An 18,875-nucleotide genomic window follows, 5' to 3' on the forward strand; every position below is an offset into this window, starting at 1 on the left:
ATAATTAAAGGTTAAAAATAACAACTCAAATTAAATATAGGCCTAATGCGGTTTTTATTACAACAAAATATTTTAAAAGTAAAAAATTTAATAAATATGTAATATAGTGCACATATTTAGCAAAATACTCATTTATACTTATACTAAATATGTTATAAAACAAAACAAAATTCTAGCCGACTTACGTGCTATGGTCATTAAATGGCTTTCCTGAGGTAAATGTAATGTTACAGCCTACTCCAGCTATTTTATTGACCTCTTTCCGCGGTTGAAAAACACTGATTGGTCGATATTACAGTATGTATGAGGCATATACATTTCGGTAAGTTGTAAGCTACTGTATCTTTCAACACACGTTACACACCTGTTGATCATTCGTGTTTATTTACTATTAACTAGGCTAGTGAAGAGATGATCGGTTCACGTGGCATTTGAACTGAGGCGCTACAGCGATCGGTCACATTTAAAAGCGGCAAAACGGTATTTATTGTAAGAATTTCGTAATAAAATTGACAGAATCTGAGAGCTGAGAATTTGTTCCATATCAAAAGTACCCTTCTCAGTCTAGTCTGTCGGTGTCAGTGTCCTCTTTGCTTCACGATTTATATCTCTGTGTGAGAAAATGGATGTGTGGCGTGAGAGCGTGTGAAAGGGTCAATAAGGTGAGTCTCACGGTCAATGCGTGAGAGTTGGCAGCTCTGCTCCCACTGTAGTGACTATTTAAACAATGTCTTTACTACCTTTCTGGGCCTTGAAAGTTGCAATGATGTTGCTGTCAAATGGAGGGACAGAAAGCTCTCGGATTTCATCAAAAATATCTTAATCTGTGTTCTGAAGATGAACGGATGTCTTGCGGGTTTGGAACGACATGAGAGTGATAAAATGATGACAGAATTTGTGATGAAGAGAAGAGCATTAGTCGCATGTAGAACACAGAACAGACGAGAGCAGTGACTGGATCTAAAACCCTCTTATTTCGGGTGATGCAAGTTAACGAAACCACACATGAAAACCTGCAACACTCTGTAGACATATGATGTGAATGATGTCTCGCACTGTATGACGGGACAGAAAACTAGTTGTCCAGTCCGGTTCCGCTCGCACAGCGAGAATGCGGTTGCAAGTCCTGAAAATGTACAGGTGTGAGTTGGTTATAACTTAGGTTGTCACTCCCATAAATAACTGAACTGTGTGTGAACGTACCCGTATTAAGGGCTCAAATACAGGACAGACAACTGTATTCTGCTGCTGTGTTTATTTAAACATTGCACCTTTAATTTGACCTTTTGTTTATTTTCAGGATTGTCTTTTCTGTAATATCTTATGTATGCTGACGATCTGGAGATCATTTTTTCTCCAAGTAGTGCTGGCTTTCAACAGCTGCTAAATGTGTGCTCTGATTATGGGATTAAATATGATGTGCAATATAATGCAAAAAAGAGTCTTGCCATGATATGTAGAACAAAAGGGGATAATGACCTTATAGGACCCAGATTTTTATTTGTAAGTACTAAACGTATGCACTAAAACGAAATATTTGGGGCATCTCATTAATGATGAAATGTGTGATGATGACGAGGCAGCGCTGAATGTTATATACCCAAGCTAATATGTTGCTGAATATTTTTTATGTGTCTTCAGATCAGGTTAAGATAAACCTTTTTAGAGCACCTTTTTTAAAGAAAACCTTTATGGTTTAATGAGAAATTTGATGTATAAATGTAATTGTTGGCTGGATAATTCACAGAATGCTATTATTATGCTGCTGTCAAACCCTAGGCAAAGTGTGGTGCGATACCAGTCATCTATGAGAAAGTATTGGCATAATTGTCTATATTTAACGTTTAAATGTTATGTAATTTTGTGTAGGTTGTTGTGTGTTTTCTCTCCAGTCCTTCAATCTGGAAATAAAGTTGAATTGAATTGTAATAGTTTTGGCAGCATATTAAAAGCTGATAACAACGACTTTTTGACAGATTTCTAAAAAATCTGCACAGGTGTCAAACATCAGCTGAAATAATCAAATTCAAAATGGGATTCAAATTAGAAAAAGGCTTTTCACCACACACTCCTTTACTCGCTTACATTCCCCTGACACACACCTTTCATAGACAAGCACTTTGCAGCATGACGCCATCATGGCCTTTGTGTGTGCCGCCCACATAGACGGTTGGAGAAGATAGAAAAGCCTGTCAGAGAGCTCACGACTGCATTATCACCTGCCAGTCAACCGAGACTCTGTCGTTCATGACAGCTTCACTTCACAGCACCTGATTATTAACTGTTTACATCTCAAACAGCACATATCTGCAGGAACAAGCCTCGAACAAACCACTAATATACACACTCCTGGGCAAAACGGTCTTAACCACAACTTATTAGTCAGGAAATTAGCCATATTTAAGCAAATGCACAACTTCAAAAAGCCATTGGTGTCTCAGAAAAACATCAAAGACTGAATGAATGGGACAGAATATGGAAAGTGATGAGTGATGAAACATGAAACACGAGTTGCATGGTGATGCTCCAGAGGTGATGCTGAGAAATATAATAATAAATAACACTTATTTAAATCTTTCAGTTCAACATACTCACCTACGGATCAAAAATTGCCTTTAATTTGCACCAGAAATGTTTTATTTAGTTGTATTTTCTGTGACTTTCAGGATGGTAAACTCATTTTTGCAACACAACATTGTATTACTTTGACAAGAAAATCTTTTCCTGAATAATATTGACTTCTTTTGGTGATTGATCAAGCAGACTTGCTAGAACATTATATCTTTAAGGAACTCTAATAAGTCTTTACGTAAGCAATGTGACTAAAATAAGAAACTCAGTGGTCAAGCATGTCTTTTTTTTCCAGTTACGTAATACCAGTATTAAACTACACAGTAATCTATTCTGCTCAAATCAATGTACGCTTGTTCTCTTTTTAGTTCTCCTTCCCTTTTTACTTTGTATTTTTTCTCACACTTGTGCCTGGAAACACCCACAAGTGTCCTCACACACGCACACAGTTTCCCATCTGCATCTCTTCCTGTCGTGCCGTCGCTGAAGTGGCTACTGCAAACACTCCTCACACACTCGCACGACCCTATCAGCTGCTCTCGTTCTTTTGTCTCTCTTACGCCATTGTTCCCTCGTTTCCTTACCTGAGGTGCAGGCGGCAAGAGCGCTGGTTTTCCAGCTCTTTCTGCGTCTCACGCGTGACCACGCACAGCTGCAGGTCAAGGGCCCTCGTGCTGGAAACACCACAGAGAGAGAGAGAGAGAGAGAGAGAGAGAGAGAGAGAGAGAGAGAGAGAGAGAGAGAGAGAGAGAGAGAGAGAGAGAGAGAGAGAGAGAGAGAGAGAGAGAGAGAGAGAGAGAGAGAGAGAGAGAGAGAGAGAGAGAGAGAGAGAGAGAGAGAGAGAGAGAGAGAGAGAGAGCAGCAATGACACACTAATTATTACATTCAGTTTTTGTTTTTTTTATATGGAACAATATTGCTTGTGTGGAAACATTTCACTTGTTGATTTTCCAAATATAAAAAGCCTTTCTTTTTCCCCTCAATAAAAGTTCAATGGCAGGAGAGCGGCCCAGCCACAGAGCAGGAGGGTTGCGTTACGCGCTGTGTGTGTGGAGTGTGTGTGACTAAATGAAACACAGACTTCTGTAGGGCATATATATATATACAGGCTGCAGAGTATTATGGGCTTTTTGTGGATCTCACACAGAAATGGTGGCTATAGCAACGGGAGATCACGAACAGGGGGTTATCAAACCTGATATATCAGTGCGATATCACTGGGAGCGTCATTGTGTTTGCGTGTGCCTATTTGTGTAAGACCGAGCAAGAACGTGAGAGTGTGTGTGTGTGTGAGCGCTATTGTTTTGTGTTTGTGCTGGTAAAAGACATGGGTATGAATAAGTTTAGACCTTCAGAAGATTCCCAGCTGCAGATTCTTGGGTTCTTGTGGCGAAGTCATGTATTTCATTCACACCATCTGTTTGTGTTGTGTGTGTGTGTGTGTGTGTGTGTGTGTGTGTGTGTGTGTGTGTGTGTGTGTGTGTGTGAGAGAGAGAGAGATCAGAATGCATGCAGATCTAAAAAACTTCAATGGATCAGTTTCCCCTTCAATCAGTAGCTGAACTGGCCTAGTGAGTGTGCACACGCTTTGGATATGTTGCGTTTTAGACAGCTTCTGGTGTGCAGCTAGCTGTTGAATTGCATTTTGAAAAAATTAAAGTTAACAGCCCTCTACAGCAATAGAAAATAGTTAAGTAACTAGTTTGCTTTAGAGAGAGATTTATTGTTCTTCTTCTTATTAAATTGATATGCCTTAGTTGCATGTAATTATGCATAAACAGTAAATTATGCATAATTACATGCAACTAACCCTCAACCAAACCTCAAACATATAGTAAGTACATGTTGTTAAATAATATTACTCAGTGCTTAACTGTATAATTACACTGTAACAATGACACCTTAAAATAAAGTGTAACCTAATACACATATTAGAGGGATTTCTGAAGGATCATGTGACACTGAAGACTGGAGTAACTAATGGCTGCTGAAAATTCATCTTGCCATCATTACATTTTTGCCAAATTACATATTAGAATGCATTTAAATGTAAAACATTTGTTTCGAATTGTAACATTTCACAATATTATAGTTTTTACTGTATGTTTGATCAAATAAATGCAACCTTGTTGAGCAATGAGTGACTTAGTGAGGATTAAAAATCTTATGAAAGGTAGTATGTTTCTTTTTATTATCACACAAACACAATATCTAAAATCAAGAATGGGTTATGAACCCGTTAAAGACATAAAAGATCTTTTAATTTCAATAGCAGTAAAGTGAAGGAAAATGACAGGATTACCGGATACCATAAAGGGATGATATAGAAGGGAATTCACTAACACACACACAGAAAACAAACAAACAAACAAGCAAGGTTTTATAAAAAACTCCAATAAAATACCTAAAAAAAAATACCCACTCTATTAAAGTTCTCCTAATGGATATACTCTATTGTTATGGAAAATGTTAAATTGCCAGGTCAATTTAATTGTATTATTTTTATTTTATTATAGTGTGTGTATGGGAATTGTAAGTGCATACGTGGCAAAAACTGCTTCCAGATTAACACTCTTAGCTTGACATATCTGATATACGGTCTCTGCTCATACTTCCAAAACCCCACAAAGGAAATGAAAGACGAGGCTTTTTTGACTCTTCATTTTCCCCTTAACAAATCATTCTCAAGAGTGAGAATGTACTGTTCTCACTTCTGCTGTCGGACGATCCAGCCATGCTAAAATATATAGCGTAGCCACAGACGGCTTCAGAATGCACTGTACCCAGTCCTGTCTGTAAAATTACACACGCTACAGTCTTGTAAGGACATGAGAGACCTGCTCCAGATTCTTCATCACTTATTCAAGGGCATTGAGAGAGAGCAACACCAAACATTATATTCATCTCCAGATGTCTCTGTTATTTGCGTTTTGCTTCCCACCATCCACACAGGTAAATAACGGGCTTATGGGTATTTAGAAAGCTTGCAGAGATGAGCAGCTTACAGACTATTTCATAAATCCATACATTAAGCTTTAGCGCAGACTGATGTCAGCATTGTCAAGCGGTCCTGCTGCATCATGGGTAAATGTAGAAGATGTGGGTCCTGTTGTTTCAAAGAGAGGTTTAATGAGACACAGTTCAATAGTGCACAATGTTTGGTTCATTACCTCACGTTACTCAATCAGAATTAGAGCACAGTGTCAGCTGCCTCAGTGTGTGTGTGTGTGTGTGTGTGTGTGTGTGTGTGTGTGTGTGTGTGTGTGTGTGTGTGTGTGTGTGTGTGTGTGTGTGTGTGTGTGTGTGTGTGTGTGTGTGTGTGTGTGTGTGTGTGTGTGTGTGTGTGTGTGTGTGTACCAATAGTCGTGATAATGGGCTGCAAATCCCAGACTAAAGACGACTCTTCTGTTCTCTCGTCTACAGGACTGTGTGTGTGTGTGTGTGTGTGTGTGTGTGTGTGTGTGTGTGTGTGTGTGTGTGTGTGTGTGTGTGTGTGTGTGTGTGTGTGCGTGCGCGTGTAGGAGGCTGAAAGAATCGTGATAACAGATAGCAACTGGCTGTGCGTGAGCGAGCCGGTGAACTGACCTGCTCTTTCTATTAATGTGTGATTTACTGGGAGGCTGAGTGCACGTGTGCTTCCGCACATTTATCAGGGTGCATGCAATGGTGAATCACTATAATGATTTTGTGCTACTTATAGACATTTATGTCACTGGCTTCGCTCCAATACCAAGTGGGCTGCTTGCTGTCTACGCTGAAATGAAACCTCATAAGTGAGTGATTTTGAACACTCTTCATAGGCATAAGCTCCTCATATGAAGCACACAGACGAATCAACAATTTTTCAGTAGAGATGGTGTTACCATATTGCTAAGCTAACAACATAAAAATGCATAACTAACAAATATTCATTAAAATAGTCAGATTTTTAAATCTTTCCCCACCAGCCTTTTGGAAAAAAGTTGCCAGCCACCGCCAGCATTTTTGATCATTTTCACAGAAGTTTCATGGCCCACAGAATATTTTGTTGTAGGAATATCTGGACATGCAATAAAGAAAGAACAGGGGCCTCATTTATAAACATTGCGTACGCACAAAAGGCGGCGTACGCCGCTCTCTTCACGCAAGCTCTGACCCAGGCGTACGCACAAAAACGGGTGAAATGAGAAATGGCGACACCGTCGGCAGATGGAAGAAACACGTGAAAGTGTGTGAAACTGTAGACCTGTTTGAAACTGTTGTGTAAAATAAATGGCAATACTGCCTCTCATAAATAACACGAAGACGTCACAAAGCAAGTCTTACAATTAACAGCCTACACGAACACCCGTTTGATCGATCTGCAACAGAAATGCAAATTAAAACATATTTGTAAAAAGAAAAGTGAAATATGTTCTGCAATAATATTGGCATGTTATACAATTTATCCTCAAAAATAAGATAAACAGAACGAAATAATGTACAAAACTGATATTCTCGCCAATGTGTCCGTCTGGCGGAGCAGATATAGCTAGATATAGCTAGATAATCAGTCAGATAGATAGATAATTAGGGAGAGATAGATAAATAGATAGATGTATTATTTGTCCACTGGGGAAAGTTGTTTTCATAGTAAAAATGTCTTTATCAGCTACGGAATCATGGTATTTCATGCATATGCCTTTAGTTTGTTTTATTTTTGATAAAATAACGTATGACGTAGACCTATGTCTCAACCATTCAGAAAGCTGCAAGAAAATACATTTGCGCTGAACTATTTCCCATTTCCAAGTAGATTATAACCGACATCTGTAGCTTGTCATTTCTTTTTATTTCGGCCACAGTCCGAGGTTGTGAGGCTACAGCATTTACAGCGTCTGCAACCTTTTGCCACAAGTGCCTTTTTGGCATTAGTAGCTAATGCCCACACTGTGCCCTCCAAACAACATTTTGTCTCCTCTTTTCCACCTCGCCAACGATAACTTTTACTTCACATTGAGTGAAGTTACGTTTTTTTTTATTTCCTCTCTATGTTTGCCATGATTTCGCAATCGATGAATATTAACTTGTGGGCGTTTCACGGACTATTTATGGGCAACTATGGCCGTGACATGAAGCCGCAAAAGCTGCGCTATGTTTAGAATTGATTGTGATTTATTAAGGGAAAAATGCGTAGGATGTGCGTGCGCACGGTTTTATAAATCCGAATATTTCTGTGCGTACGCACGTCCTATGTTTCATCCGTACGCCACTTCTGACGCAAATCCTACGCAAAGTTTTATAAATGAGGCCCCAGATCCTCTGTTTTTTTAACTACTTCTCACAAATAAACAAAAAAATATATATAAAATAAAGTATTTTTGACTCATATTGACAGAAAGGTTTAAGTATATTTGGCCTATACTTGTACTCAATCTTTTGATGAAGATATACTTAGTAGGCGTCACATATATGTTCTGTTTTGGCTTAGTTTCTTTGTGTTTTAGTCCTGTTTGCCCTATAATTTGACCCAGTTTCCAAGTGTGTTTGATTAATGATTGTGTTCACCTGTTATTTGTTAATTACCTCATTTAGTCTGTGTATATAGGCTATACTCCCTGTTTTGTCTTCGTCCGGTCACATCTTTGTTAAGTGAATGTGTTACCCCGTGTTTTTGCCCTGTATCCTTTGGATTATTGAATTAAAAAACAATTTCCTCGCACTCTTCGCCTTCGTGCACTTTCAAGTCTATTCTGCCAACACACATCCAACCATCTCTTGCCAGTCATTGTGATCAACAGAAGCAACATCTCACCATCTATCACCAAATCAATTATGCAACGATTACTTGTACAATACAGCATCATGCCAACTGAACGTGGCGTTTCCGCTTCTTCCGGCATGCCGGAAGACCCAGTGAGCGCTTGAACGTGAGGCTTTGATCAGCAGTGTGAAGCTGGGGAGCATTAGAGTAATGAACACAGAACAGAGACGTGACTCATGGTCACATTCCCGATCAGTCGAGAAGTTCAAAGAGCTGCAGTCTAAATCACTGTCTTCCTGAAGGAACCAGGCTACTGAGAAGCTGCTATGTGGACTATGCACTCTCAAACCTTTGGAAATTTAATGCAAGCACGCGTTAATCATTGCAAAGACAAACAAAACCTATCCTAATTAACTGAACTGACATGTACGGTCTGGCTAATTTTATTACTTGGCGCTGATGAGCAAATGAAGCGGTAATGTGAAAACAAGAAAAGAAGTAGCACACAAATTTCAAAAGGGCAATAGTGCATGTGTAAAACAGAGAAAGAGCCTGTCCTTCCCATCCTAAAGTATTTCCTTGATTATAATCATTGCTATGGCATCATTCAACATAAACATCATAAAACACAAACAAGATGAGATGCACACAAACACTGAGGTGACACACTAAACCACACACACTCACACTCTCTTTCTCTCAGGGATGTGTGATCCTCTGATGTTATTTCAGTCAGAAAGGTTTCATTCATCCGCTTTTCCCCAGGCTCACCAAAGTTTATGCATTTGGGTCTTGAATGAGATCACAAAACACTCGGCTGAAATATGAAAATCATGTGCATCGTTGTGACACTCTCCTTTCCTTCAAACCCACAACAGGAGGGCTTTATTCTTGTTTACTCTTATGCAGTTTACTCTGTTGCCGCTGCCGTTGTCATCACAAGCGTTGAGTCTTCAATGTGTGCCTGAAGCTAAATGTGTGGCCTACTCATGTTTTCCCAAACAAGCAAGACACATGAAAGTATATCAAACGCATATTATGTGCAGGTGGGTGAATGAGGCCTCTGGGTTTGCATACACAAAATATCTTTTGTATTCGCATCTAGTGTAAGCAGACGTACGCAAAAATGAAAGCAGGGCCTGGGATTTGAGATGATGAGGCTGATGGGGTGAGGGAAGAAAGGATAGAAAATAGAGCTCACGCTTTACGAACTAATGAACAAGTGAGCGAGCGAACGTATGGACAAAAGAATAAAAGAACTGACGAAGGAAAGAACAAAAGAATGAAAGAGTGCATGAAGGAATGAAAGAATAAAATGACAATTGAACAAAAGAACCAACAAATAAAAAAAGAAAGACAAACAAACAAACGAATAAAAGAAAGAAAAAAGAATGTACGAACGAATGGAAGCAAGCATGAGCGAAAGAAAGGATGAAGGAAAGGGTGAAGAAAGAAAGAAAGAAAGAGTGAGTGAGTGAGTGAGTGAGTGAGTGGGTGAGTGAGTGAGTGAGTGAGTGAGTGAGTGAGTGAGTGAGTGAGTGAGTGAGTGAGTGAGTGAGTGGGTGAGTGGGTGAGTGAGTGAGTGAGTGAGTGAGTGAGTGAGTGAGTGAGTGAGTGAGTGAGTGAGTGAGTGAGTGAGTGAGTGAGTGAGTGAGTGGGTGAGTGGGTGAGTGGGTGAGTGAGTGAGTGAGTGAGTGAGTGAGTGAGTGAGTGAGTGAGTGAGTGAGTGAGTGGGTGAGTGAGTGAGTGAGTGAGTGAGTGAGTGAGTGAGTGAGTGAGTGAGTGAGTGGGTGAGTGAGTGAGTGAGTGAGTGAGTGAGTGAGTGAGTGAGTGAGTGAGTGAGTGAGTGAGTGAGTGAGTGAGTGAGCGAGTGAGTGAGTGAGTGAGCGAGCGAGTGAGTGAGCGAGTGAGCGAGTGAGCGAGCGTGTGTGTGTGTCTTAGCATGATTGGCGCTGACTCAGTTCTCTGTTTGTTTGCTTGGTTGCTCTCAGTAACAGCAGGACAAACATGTAATCTAACATCTAACATCTAACTTCACTCCAACAAGTCTCTTTCTTTCTATTTCAACTAATTCAACCCAAATGTGCTTTGTGTCGATTTCTAGTGTTGTGTGTAAATGCACAATGGGGTCCAAAAGACCACGAGTGAAAATTCTTCTATTTTGCATTTGTTTCTAACGTCAATACAAATTATATTAAAGTCAGCATGACAATTTGACTTAAAATTTGAATTGAAAAATGAACAAGAATGTCAGAATGTCTCTGTGTTTGGTGGTGTTTGTCAAACCTCCAGCACTGAGAGGAACATCTGAACATCTCAGTTTTTGCTGCTTAATATTTTTGTGGAAACTGTGATAAAAATGTGTTTTTTTAGGATTCTCTAATGAATGGAAATTTCAAAAGAACAGCATTTATTTGAGTTGGAAATCTTTTGTAACATTGTAAACGTCTTTACTGTCACTTTTGACTAATCTGACATATGATCCTCACTAATAAATGCTAGTATTTCTACTGACTGTCAAAGTCTGGCTTGGGAAATGAATTGATAGAAAGATAAATAAAAATAAGTCATTTTTGGTTAAGAATAATTAGTCTCCTTGACTGATCTCTTTGCAGTGTTTATGCGTATATTAAGGAGTGTAATTTTCAGAACCACAACAAGAACCACTAAAAATATGCATTGCTTATAGGCTGCAACTAAAATCATATTACAGCAGCACATCAGAGGAAAGCGTTTCGGGCAGTTTCCTGATAAAGTGGCATGACACAGGCCTGATTTGAATCTCTAATCCCTTCGTTGAGTCATTCAGAGCCTCTTTTTTGACCAAATCAAGAACACCATCACAAACAGCCCAGAGTGTCTGATTTACATTCTCCACGCTTCCCCTTTAAACCTGCCGGATCCCCTGTAGTGCCCTAGACCTGAACTGGATGAATCTATTCTGTAAACCTATATAAATCCAATCCCATCATGCATCAGTTGATCTGTTGACCCTGCCCGTGACATGCAAATCTGACATGGATACTGATGAGTCAGGGTTTAACATTGTTTCGAGCTCCATTAATGATATGACGCTGATGGGGTCTTACTCGAGCCCTACAGGGAGACGCAGGGGGTCATTTAAATTCACACACTCACACGACTAAGGGAACCACTTATCAATAATGAAAGAAGCCGTTGTGTGACCTCTGTCTGAACTCACGCAGAGAGAAAACAGGAACTGCTCCACCGCTCACTGGCTTGGCGACCACATACAAAGCATATGAAGTCTTTTAACAATAATAATATTAGAAAAGACAAGATATCTGAATCTGTTTTTTGAAGAGCCGGTACCACAGCTGGCCTGTCGATCTCTATTAGTTACGGTGAGGACAATGTGAAGCACGGCTCGGCCCTCTCAACATTCATATCTCAAAACTAATTGAAGCTGTCAGACATATTTTCACAAAAACAAAAGTCTTTTCCATCACCTCGCAAACACGCATTACCATATAAATAAAGTACGGCCTGCATGATATAAAGCATGTTCACACCTTGATACGACAAGTGCACAGTCACATCTGAATACGCGCACGGTCGATTCACGTGCCTCGACAACACGATTTTCAGCACATTTCAGATGCTATGCAGAATGTATGCGTTTTGTGTGTTTGCAGGGCTGAGAAAAATAGCACACCTATACACTGCCCTCTTCCACTTCCTGCGCCAACCGCAGGCAAATAGCGTGTGTTCACGCTGTACGTGTACATATATGGCAGCTGCATCTCTGGATGATGCAAACACATTAACCCTCACAGTGACAGAGGTCTATCTGCGCTTATACAGGCTCACCGCAGACACACATCAGTTGGTAAACATGCGTGCAAGAAGTACCAAGATATCAAGTTCTCTATACAGCTGAGAGAGGCACGATGAGGAAGTAAAAAACCACCAAATCCAGTACAGTGCTGTTCGCCCGATAAATTTATATCATTGCGAAAGCCACACGCACGCAGACACACACACATAAAAAGCTATGTGCTTAGTGGTGTAAAAATGATGCACTTCACCATGAACTGTATTTTGTTTGGTTGAAAGTTCCCTATTTAGCTGTTCTTCTCAAACCTGCAACCAGAGTTCATTAAGCCTATAGCCAATGCCTTTATTCACAGCAACTGCCTGTGCCATTCTCACACCTCTCTCCCGGATGTTGTTCCCCACTGAACTATCTACATCTACCACATGCTGTCTCTCCCACGATCCATTTACTGCCATCTCACATCTGCCTCTTCCTTTCTCTAGCAAAGAGTTTTGCTTTGCGTCACCTCAGAGGGTTCACTAGCAGGTCGCAAAACTGCCTGAGTCAAACCGAAAGTCTCAACTAGAGCTGTTGTCCAATTCTTTTTCACACAGTGATGCATGATTTGAACTGTTCAAATAAGTGTGATTAAGTTTTGGGTGTAGGAAAATGGAGGCAATCTTTCAAAATACAAACAGAAGCAACAAGACACTGTTTTCTCAGGAGAAGTGCTTTTCTCCCTCAGAACAAACGTTATGAAACACGAGATTAAATAGTATGCAAAGCATCCGTTCTTTCAAAGGTGGCTGTGATCTTGCATCAGATGTGCTAATCTGTCTCAAACTGGTGAAAATCGGCAAATTAATAACAGCCTAAACAATTCGCCCACTTAAATATCACATCAGAATCGAAATTATCTTTTGTTTTTTCAAAATTATTTTTCAAATTAAAATGATTTGAAATGATCATCTGTGAGTGAGCTGGTTTTTAGTGATCGTCACTCACACCACTTGTCAAATTAAAGGTCATGTGACCTCCATGACACCTGTGGTGTGTAACAATAACAGCTGAACAACAGTTAGTAGCAATAAATAAAAGCTATATTATTAATAATAATAATTCGTTACATTTATATAGCGCTTTTCTGGGTACTCCAAGCGCTTTACAGAAGGGGGAATCTCCTCAACCACCACCAGTGTGCAGCATCCACCTGGATGATGCGACGGCAGCCATTTTGCGCCAGAACGCCCACCACACACCAGCTTACTGGTGGAGAGGAGACAGAGTGATGAAGCCAATCAGTGTAATATGGGGATGATTAGGAGGCCATGATGGACAGAGGCCACTGGGAAAATTTGGCCAGAATGCCTTTTTCGAAGGACATCCTGGGATTTTTAATGACCTCAGGACCTCGGTTTAATGTCTCATCCGAAGGACGGATATTAAATAAGCTTGGTTCTGTATTACAGTATTGTGGTTATTATTGGAAAAATACTTCAAATTCATTATAATATATATATACACATACAAATATACACAGTATACACTCACCTAAAGGATTATTAGGAACACCCTAGGGATGGGACGGTATGAAAATTTCATATCACGATTATAGTGACCAAAGTTATCACGATTATCAATATTATCACGGTTTTGTTAAAATGAGATGGAAATGTTCAAAAAGAACTGATGCTCACCCTGAAAACATTTGAAAATCAACAAACAAAAAATACAATTAGCAGCTATATGCACTTTTTTAAGCATAAACATTATATTAACATTAACATGGAGCCCTGAGAGTGAGAGGTATAAGTTTTCCTAGTGCAGGTTTTAATGAACTCGTCATTAAACCCTATCATTAATAATGATAATAACACTTATGGATGTGTGTATGACTGAATATTATTATTAGGCTATTAATAAATAATAAATCACTTTCTCTCTCTCTCTCACACACACACACACGCGCGCGCACGCACGCACGCACACACACTTAAATGATCAAAATATGTTGGTTGGGTCAGGGTGACTAAACTACTGGAATACTTATAATGACTGTTGTAAATAGCAACGCACTACACAGCGCACATCCATGTCTCGGATCACCGTGGACGCAATCTCTGGTTTCATTCAAATGTGTATGTCTTGCGTCTCAGTTTTGATTGTATTGAAAATTAAATCAGAGTAATTTAGTATTAATACTACTACAATATTGTTGTAGTGATCACATTTACTTTATGATTGATTTGGACACTGTAACTTGTATAATGGATTTATAAACCGGTAAGATTTAAAAACATTAAGTTAACCACAATTCAATATTTCATGTCCCTGAAATTATTTCTGTGGTAAAAAAAAAAAAAAAAAAAAACGGTAATAAGTTTACTATGAATGAATACAATACATTATCCCTTAAATGTCACCCTTAATAGTTTGAATATGTTCGTTCGTCTTGGCTCAAATCCACTTGCTGTAAAACTTTTCTCTTCGCGGAAGCTTTGCAATAATTACAAGTGAGATAATTAAATAATTCATCTCCAATAAATTTGTCTAATTATTTGCCCAAGTTAGTTGTGGTATTAAGGTAAAAATTAACTCAGTGGGTGGTTGTCACGTAACGTTAGATGACTTAGCAGATTTGACGTGTTTCCCCCTTTTGCAGCGACTTTCCTCTGGCAAGATTTGCAGACAGGGTGCCCATCCTCGATTAAATTGCCCTTGGGACTCTTGTAATAGCCAAAATACGACCATACCTCCGATTTTGTCCTCTTGGGTGGCTGAAAAATCTCCCGTGTGCTGTCACTGCCTTCCGCCTTGTCTTCTCGCGCAAAAAAACAACATTGCATCTGCGCGCCTGCTGAGTGCTCGCGCTTGCGTCAGACTGATTCTGGCTGGACAGGATTTACCGTGAGTTTTCAAAATCACGATAATCAAACACGGTTTTTATGATAATAAAATTTTAAACGATAATACTAACCGCCAGAACATTTTATCGTGGTTTATCGGGAAACCGGTAATCGTCCCATCCCTACACCATACTAATACTGTGTTTGACCCCCTTTCGCCTTCAGAACTGCCTTAATTCTACGTGGCATTGATTCAACAAGGTGCTGAAAGCATTCTTTAGAAATGTTGGCCCATATTGATAGGATAGCATCTTGCAGTTGATGGAGATTTGTGGGATGCACATCCAGGGCACGAAGCTCCCGTTCCACCACATCCCAAAGATGCTCTATTGGGTTGAGATCTGGTGACTGTGGGGGCCATTTTAGTACAGTGAACTCATTGTCATGTTCAAGAAACCAATTTGAAATTATTCGAGCTTTGTGACATGGTGCATTATCCTGCTGGAAGTAGCCATCAGAGGATGGGTACATGGTGGCCATAAAGGGATGGACATGGTCAGAAACAATGCTCAGGTGGGCCGTGGCATTTAAACGATGCCCAATTGGCACTAAGGGGCCTAAAGTGTGCCAAGAAAACACCCATTACACCACCACCACCAGCCTGCACAGTGGTAACAAGGCATGATGGATCCATGTTCTCATTCTGTTTACGCCAAATTCTGACTCTACCATCTGAATGTCTCAACAGAAATCGAGACTCATCTGACCAGGCAACATTTTTCCAGTCTTCAACTGTCCAATTTTGGTGAGCTCTTGCAAATTGTAGCCTCTTTTTCCTATTTGTAGTGGAGATGAGTGGTACCCTGTGGGGTCTTCTGCTGTTGTAGCCCATCCGCCTCAAGGTTGTGTGTGTTGTGGCTTCACAAATGCTTTGCTGCATACCTCGGTTGTAACGAGTGGTTATTTCAGTCAAAGTTGCTCTTCTATCAGCTTGAATCAGTCGGCCCATTCTCCTCTGACCTCTAGCATCAACAAGGCATTTTCGCCCACAGGACTGCCGCATACTGGATGTTTTTCCCTTTTCACACCATTCTTTGTAAACCCTAGAAATGGTTGTGCGTGAAAATCCCAGTAACTGAGCAGATTGTGAAATACTCAGACCAGCCCGTCTGGCACCAACAACCATGCCACGCTCAAAATTGCTTAAATCACGTTTCTTTCCCATTCTGACATTCAGTTTGGAGTTCAGGAGATTGTCTTGACCAGGACCACACCCCTAAATGCATTGAAGCAACTGCCATGTGATTGGTTGATTAGATAATTGCATTAATGAGAAATTGAACAGGCGTTCCTAATAATCCTTTAGGTGAGTGTATATAGACACCAGGGATCCACAGCCTTGGAAAATCTGGATATGCGAGGGATATTTGTAAAAGAGTGATTTGTCTTGTTTGTGTTTGCCATGTGCTCCTCTTGGTTACCGTTACTACGCCCCCTTGATTAGTCCTCGTTTGCTTGATTGGTTTCACCTGATCCTCTTTGTGCTGTTTCCTTTATATTGTGGTTCTTTCCCTCATGTCTTTGCTGGTTTGTTGTGTGTGTTCATATTGTGCTAGCAGATCTGGTCAGTCAGTGGTAGATGTAGGTTTCCCTTGTGTGATAATTCTTTTGATATTCATGGGGTTTTTTTTACTTTAGATAAGTTCAAGTCTTTTGCTCCAGTTCTCTCAAGCCTTTTTGTTTCTCAGATTTTTAGTTCTTATTTTACTCTCTAGTTTTTGGTTTTGGATCCTGTCTTTTTGTTGTTGTGTTTTTTTTTTGTTTTTTTTTTTGTAGAATTAATTTAGCTTTTCTCTTGTTTTGGAAGTTAAGGGTTATGTTTTGGAATTTTATATTTGTTTCTTTGTTTTCTTTTCAAATTCCAGTTACATAGTTTTTATTTTTCCCAGTTTTTATTTGCTCTGGTTTGTGTTTTTTATCTCTTGTTGTGTTGTGTTGGTTCCTGCCCTGCATCCCACTCCACCAGCCACTGACTCTCCTGGCCTGGCAGCTTGTCTGGTGCTGTATCGTCTCATCATCCACTGTCTAGCCTCTGGTTCCCTGAGCCACTGCCTGCTCTCCATCATTGGCCGTCACACCTTTGCAGTCTCAACCCGACCAGCCAATTCTCCTATTGTGTGTCCTGCCCTATGTTTGGCCTGTCACTACTCCATTATCTTCTTGTGCCTTGTCTACTGTCCTGTCAATAAATATTCTTCGTTTGGGTATTTCAATCTCTGCGTTTGGGCCCTCTCTCGTTCAGGATTTCTGACATAATTACATATATTGGTTTTGAAAGAAGTCTCTTATGCTCACCAAGACTACTTTTAAAAAAACAACAACAAAAAAACAGAAATATTGTTATAGTGAAATTTTAAATTTTAAAAAACTGTTTTCTATTATATTTAAAAAATATAATTATTCCTGTGATCAAAGCTGAATTTTCAGCATCATTACTCCAGTCTTCACATGATCCTTCAGAAATCATTCTAATATGATGATTTGCTGCTCAAGAAACATTGTTAAAAACAGCTGCTAAATATTTTTGTAGGAAATCAAAAAATACAGAAATCTATTTGAATATACTTTATAATCTAATTTCTTTATAACATGCCATTATATACACAAAAAAAGCCCAACACAAAAGCATGCACATTGCTCAAAGTGGCCAAAAATAACTTGCACAGGAAAGTGTCAAGTCAGCACACCACGGCTCCAAAAATATAGCAATTTATTAACAGACTCTCACAGGTTAGTGTGATGAAGAGCCTTTGTGCTTGAAATGTCACCTTTGTGAGAGTCTGTAAAGATATTTTTTGGAGGCGTGGTGTGCAGACTTTACATGGGCTATATATTATATATGCAATGACAATAAAGAGCTTGAATTGATTTTGAAATGCAGCTAATTTACACTGGACAAACAAAGCCCAAAAGCAGAGAAGTGACTGTGTCCTCATTTCAGAAGTCTACCACATAACAAACACACACACGCGTACGCCCGCTGCTCAATCGTGTCGGGTCTGGAATGTACTGGATATGAATGAATCGGTGGGGGCCGATCTAGAAGCACGACTGCTGCGCTGTTGGCTTTTTCTCGTGAGCTCACACGAACAACACAACCTGCTATTATTATCAGCAACGGCGGGAGGGAGCGCAGAAATGGGATCCGCAATCACACACTCGCTTCGCACCTCTCTCCTCATTCTCTGAATTTCTGTCTGAGCTAAACTACGGAGGCGTAGGTGTTGAGAGGTTTATTTTTGATTTCTATGGCGGTATAATTATGCCTGGCATTCGCGTCAGCCGGGAGAGAGGACGTACACATGCACGTCTTTCCCACAGTGACTCACGAGGGAAACCAGACCTGAAGAGTTCAAAGCACGAGGAACTATTCACACATACAGAAATAGATGAACACGAAGTGATCGCACTAACATGTGCATTCATACACACACACCATCATCAGGGGGCCGGAGTCCCCGGCCTGCTAAAGTCCTGTAGGACAGGGGTTCCCAAATGTTTTTGTGAGCCCAAAATATTTACTTAAAGCACCCCTTTAGATTTTAAAGTAATATTTCACTAATTTAACAACACGTTTGCATATTCATGGTTCTCTGATGTTGGTTAATTATCTCTGCTAAACAAATAAAAATACATTTTTCATCAAGTGATTCCTTTTGTTTTATGTTCAAATACTTATATTATTGATTAATTGCTATTTGTGTGTAAAAAATAAAAAAGGCTAAACCAGTAATCAGGAAATTTCATGTCAATTCTTTCGTCACTAAGTCACATTCAGTAACTGGAATTAAGAATTTGTTATATTTTGGTCATTTATGTTATTATTTTAATATATTGCCTCCAGACATATCTTTGCCTACAACTTTGGTAACTGTCTTGGACAATGTAAGGTCTTTGA

General features: G+C 39.7%; 1 protein-coding gene across 1 annotated transcript in view; it reads right to left on the reverse strand.

Annotated features, from left to right (window-relative positions):
* The window catches only part of lekr1 (leucine, glutamate and lysine rich 1), a 121,345-nt gene that overhangs the window by 92,537 nt on the left and 9,933 nt on the right, over positions 1–18,875 (reverse strand). The window contains exon 4 of the mRNA XM_056270234.1: positions 3,156–3,245. Within this exon, the coding sequence (XP_056126209.1) occupies positions 3,156–3,245 (90 nt within the window). The remainder of the gene's footprint in view (positions 1–3,155; positions 3,246–18,875) is intronic.

This window comes from Rhinichthys klamathensis, unplaced genomic scaffold (genome assembly GCF_029890125.1).
Source record: "Rhinichthys klamathensis goyatoka isolate OS25496 unplaced genomic scaffold, OSU_Roscu_1.1 h1tg000299l_1, whole genome shotgun sequence".
NCBI classification, from domain to species: Eukaryota; Metazoa; Chordata; class Actinopteri; order Cypriniformes; family Leuciscidae; genus Rhinichthys; species Rhinichthys klamathensis.